We start from the raw sequence: 5,329 nt of genomic DNA, 5'->3' as shown, positions 1-5,329 counted from the left end.
AGCTAGCTCCGGCCGGCCTTGATAGCTCATCCACCGAATCACCAAACAAGAATTGCCATCTAAGCTGCGTATCCTACCAATGACCATGTATGGACTAAGGGTCTATACAGTACTCAAAGGGAATGACGATTTCTCGCGGTGGTAGTTGGTGCACACGCGGGCTTAATATTTGGCGCATCCTATATATACAAACAACTCAAGCGCTTCTTCCAGCATCCATTCCGTTCCATCCTCTAGCACCCGTTCCTCTGCTCTCCTCGAGAGCTCGGAAGGGCAATCTCCACGTATAGAGCTAGCTAGACCTAGCTAGATACCATACCATGGCCATGGCTATCTCCTCCCTTCTTCGTCCTTGGCCTCTTGCCATGGCGGCCCTGATGGTGCTCATCATCCAAGCGCAAGGCATCACCAGACACTACGATTTCAACGTATGTTTCCACGCCCGATAGCTAGCTAGTTATAGCTACTAGCTATCCATGCATATGCATCTTGTTGATTTAGGGACTCTTGTGTCCATTATCTTGATTTGCCACACACGTACGGTACGGTGTCTGAATATTAACCTTGATTGTTGTAATCTGCAGGTGCAAATGGCGAACGTGACGAGGCTGTGCGGCACCAAGAGCATCGTGACGGTGAACGGGCAGTTCCCAGGGCCGGAGCTCATCGCCAGGGAGGGCGACCGCGTCCACGTCCGCGTCACCAACCACGTCGCGCACAACATGTCCATTCACTGGTACGTACTTCATCTACCTTTTCGCTTTTAGCTTTAGTAAGCTCCGCCGTCGCCGAGCTCGCAACCATTTCTGCACGAAGCTGTCCCGCTCTTCCTTTTCGGCCAAGTTGCCCCCCTCTTTTGACACACCGTCGCTGTCGCCCGCAGGCACGGCATCCGGCAGCTACAGACGGGCTGGGCGGATGGGCCAGCGTACGTCACGCAGTGCCCTATCCAAACGGGCCAGACCTACGTCTACAAGTTCACCGTCACCGGGCAGCGCGGCACGCTGTGGTGGCACGCGCACATCTCCTGGTTCCGCGCCACCGTCTACGGCGCCATCGTCATCCTCCCCAAGCTCGGCGTGCCCTACCCGTTCCCCGCGCCGCACGAGGAGGTGCCCGTCATCTTCGGCGAGTGGTGGGCGGCGGACACGGAGGACATCATGAGCAAGGCGCTCAAGGTCGGCGGAGCGCCCAATATCTCCGACGCTTACACCATTAACGGGCTTCCCGGCCCGCTCTACAACTGCTCAGCCAAAGGTACGTTCGCTTGCTTGAGGTCTGTACTGTGCTTCCATGCATCTTTAGTTTAATTTAGTCGCAATCACAAGAGCCAAAAGTGTGCTTGCTGATCGAGAGCTTTTCAATCATCAACCAAATCACCGAAAGTGAATTCGAAGAATATTCCGATCCTTCCTTCAAACGGAAACGAAATGGTGCGTTGGTTGTTAAGGATTATTGTAGAGTTTAGTGTGTCATTGGAACAACACAGTGATACCTGACCTAACATTTGGTGCACCTTAGCCGTTGATGTTTGTTGGTTCCGGCCGGTGCTACGTTAACAAGAACTTAGCTACGTTACACCTATCTAGGACTTCCTGGCCAATTAGGTTTGCTAGCTTTCTACTCATGCAAATCAGCTGGCGCCTGAAGATTTGTGAAAGCAGTAACTAAATTACTGAATCACCGTGCATGTATGAAACGCATACAGATACGTTCAAGCTGAAGGTCACGCCAGGGAAGACGTACCTGCTGCGCCTCATCAACGCCGCGCTCAACGACGAGCTCTTCTTCTCCGTCGCCAACCACACCCTCACCGTCGTCGAGGTCGACGCCGTCTACGTCAAGCCGTTCACTGTCAAGACCCTGGTCATCTCCCCGGGCATGACCACCAACGTCCTCCTCACCACCAAGCCGGTGTACCCCAACGCCAACTTCTACATGGCCGCCGCGCCCTACTCCGTCATCCGCCCGGGTACCTACGACAACACCACCGTCGCCGGCATCCTCGAGTACCACAAACCAGGCTCACCTTCTACGCCAAGCTTGGACAAAACCTTGCCGCTCTTCAAGCCGACCCTGCCGTTCTTCAACGACACCAAATTCGTCACCAGCTTCACGACCAAGCTCCTCAGCCTCGCCAGCAAGCAGTACCCGGCGGCGGTGCAGCAGTCGGTGGACAGGCGGTTCTTCTTTACGATCGGGCTGGGCACGCTCCCGTGCCCCAAGAACATGACCTGCCAGGGGCCCAACGGCACGCAGTTCGCGGCCGCCGTGAACAACGTCTCCCTCGTGCTCCCGTCCATGGCGCTCCTGCAGTCGCACTTCACCGGCCTGTCCAGGGGCGTCTACGCGTCCAACTTTCCGGCCATGCCGCTGTCGCCGTTCAACTACACCGGGACGCCGCCGAACAACACGCACGTGGCCACGGGGACCAGGCTGCTCTCGCTGCCCTATAACACCTCGGTGGAGTTGGTGATGCAGGATACCAGCGTTCTCGGGATCGAGAGCCACCCCCTGCACCTTCACGGCTACAACTTCTTCGTGGTCGGGCAAGGGTTGGGCAACTATGACCCCACGAACGACCCGGCCAAGTTCAACCTCGTCGACCCCGTCGAGCGGAACACCGTCGGCGTGCCGGCCGGTGGGTGGGTGGCCATTCGCTTCCTTGCAGACAACCCAGGTAACCAGATCGATCGAGCTATATATAATCCATACGTGAAACACACGGTTCCCTAATATCGAACCAGCTTTGTCAGATAATTGGGCATGACACTGTTTGTGAATGTGTGTGCAGGTGTGTGGTTCATGCATTGCCATTTGGAGGTGCACACAACGTGGGGGCTGAGAATGGCATGGGCCGTGCAGGACGGGACCAAGCCGAACGAGAAGCTGCTTCCCCCGCCGTCCGATATGCCCAAGTGCTAGATGTACCTGATCGCAGCTGATGATGGATTCTCCCCCGCCTTCGTTTTGATTTGTTCGCTAATTTGCGATTGATTTCTCCTGCAGGAGAATTTAGCGTGTTTAGAAGTCTTGTTCATAGCTGACCTTCTTACATTTTTTTGTTTTTCTTATTTCATTTCTTTAAACTTTCCGTGAACCATGTTTTGGTACTTGTTGAATAAACAATGAAGTGAATTGCACGAGACATGTGTGACCTCGATCTCTCGCAACTCATGTACAGTGGAGGATGAACTCGAGGGCAAATTCAGAGGTTTTCAGAGAAATAACGGATGATTTTGTGCTGCATAAACTGGCGCAGCTTTTCTGTTGTGTATTCCCCTTCTTATTGGAAGTACAAGCAAACGTGGAACACCACGGTCCGGAAGCCCCGCGCCATTCCACGAGCGGCGTCGTGTGTCCACAAGACTCGGGTCTGGATCGTTACAGGCAACGATCAGGCAAACACTCTAACCCTGACGAGTTTCAGACTGTTGCCGACAACAGAATGAAACGCTAAACTGTTATCTGAAACTAAACAGCGATGACAGGGTTTATGCTAACGATTTCCCCCTAATCCCTGTCACGCTTACATTATTTTCATAATGCCAATCTTCCCGCGCATCTCCTGGAACTTGACTAGACCCAAAGGCTTTGTCAGGATGTCCGCGGGCTGCACCTCCGTCCGCGTGAACTCGACAAGAATCGGCTTCATCCCCACGCACTCGCAAATGTAGTGGAATTGTAGATCGATGTGCTTGCTCGTTTCGTGGAACACCGGATTCTTGATCAGTGAGATGGCGGACTTGTTGTCCACCCTCCGTGTGGCTGGCCATGGTTCTTCTCTGACGAGGTCACCGTGCAGCCGAGCGAGCCAGGTAGCCTGGCACGCTGCGGTGGTAGCCGTGATGTACTCGGCTTCGCATGATGATAGCGCCTCCACCTTCTGCTTCTGGGACTGCCAGCTGGTTGTTGCCGAGGAAGCACAGTATGCCGGTGGTGCTCTTGTGAGTGTCGGCTGCTCTTGTGAGTGTCGACGTCGCCTGCCATGTTGCTGTCGCTAAACCCGATCAGTTCGTGCGAGCCAGTCTCTCCCATGTAGCTGCAGCCATAGTCTAGGGTCCCTACTATGTATCGCAATATGTGTGTCACCGCCACCCAGTACTCCTCAGTGGGCTTCTCCATGAACCTGCTCACGTATCCCACCGCATATGCGACGTTAGGTCGGGTGTGAACGAGGTACCTCAGGCTGCCCACCACACTGCGGTACGTCGTGACGTCAACCGGTGGCGCAGTGCTGGCTTTGCTCAACTTCAGATGCACCTCCATGGGCACATGGCATGCGTTGAAGCCTTCCATCCCGGCCTTCTCCAGCACGCTCTTCGCGTACACCGTCTACGCGAGGGTCATGCCGTTCGTGTTCTGGCGCATCTCGATGCCCAGGTAGTAACTGAGAAGGCTAAGGTCGCTCATGCGCAACGTACCCTTCATCTCTGCCTTGAAGAGCTCGATTTCGTCGCGCTTGGAGCCGGTGACGACGAGGTCGTCAACGTACACGCCAACGATCAGTTTGCCGTGGATGTACACAACATGCTCAGAGTTGTTGCGCTGAAACCCAAGTGACACCAGCGTGGCGTCCAACTTGGCGTTTCAGGCTCTTGGCGCCTGTCGTAGTCCGTACAACGCCTTGCGAAGCCTCAGCACCTTCTCCTCCTTCCCGGTGATGACAAACCCGAGCGTCCGCTTGACGTACACCTCCTCCTGCAGCTCTCTGTTCAAGAATGCGGATTCACGTCCATGTGATGGACTTCCCAGCGCTTGTGAGCTGCAAGTCCAAGCAGTAGCCGCACTGATTCGATGTGTACGACGGGGGCGAAAACTTCCTCAAAATCGATGCCATGTTGCTGCACAGAGCCCTTTGCGACGATGCACGCCTTGCATGACGATGTGGCCGCACTCATCACGCTAGGCCTTGAACACCCATTTGAGACCAATGTGCCGATGTCCACGAGGCAGATCAACCAGCTCCCAAGTCTGGTTATCCTCGATAGAGGTCATCTCCTCCAGCATTGCCTTGCGCCAACACGGTTCCTGCCCGGCCTCTTTGATGCTCGCAGGTTCTTCTGCAGATGTGAGAAACAACCGTTGTGCTAGGCTTGGTGCTTTAGCGTCAAATGCCACCAGATCGGAGACGTGCCTGTAGCGATGAGGATGATCAGGATCATCGTTGATGTCGAACAGCTTACGGTCGGGCTCACCAGGAGGCGTGGCGAACTCCACAGCTTCAGTGCCGCTTGGAGCGCCATTCCAGTCGTAGTGAGGGCTGTTGTTGCTGGAGGTGAGCTCCGCCGTTCCAGGATAGACCCAGCTCCCCCGCACTCCATCTGCT

The 5,329-nt window shown here is 55.1% G+C and overlaps 1 protein-coding gene across 1 annotated transcript; it reads left to right on the top strand.

The window, feature by feature from the left end:
• Positions 1-225: 225 nt before the first annotated feature.
• On the top strand, positions 226-3,163 carry LOC124660617 (laccase-4-like). Its single transcript, XM_047198448.1, has 5 exons — positions 226-428; positions 585-736; positions 884-1,257; positions 1,709-2,680; positions 2,795-3,163. The coding sequence occupies exons 1-5, from the start codon at positions 321-323 to the stop codon at positions 2,923-2,925; spliced, it is 1,737 nt and encodes a 578-aa protein (XP_047054404.1). The 5' UTR covers positions 226-320; the 3' UTR covers positions 2,926-3,163.
• Positions 3,164-5,329: the final 2,166 nt, after the last annotated feature.

Source organism: Lolium rigidum, chromosome 6 (genome assembly GCF_022539505.1).
Source record: "Lolium rigidum isolate FL_2022 chromosome 6, APGP_CSIRO_Lrig_0.1, whole genome shotgun sequence".
NCBI lineage: Eukaryota > Viridiplantae > Streptophyta > Magnoliopsida > Poales > Poaceae > Lolium > Lolium rigidum.
Note: the sequence above shows the minus strand (reverse complement) of the source record. Positions and strands in the feature narration are given on the sequence as shown.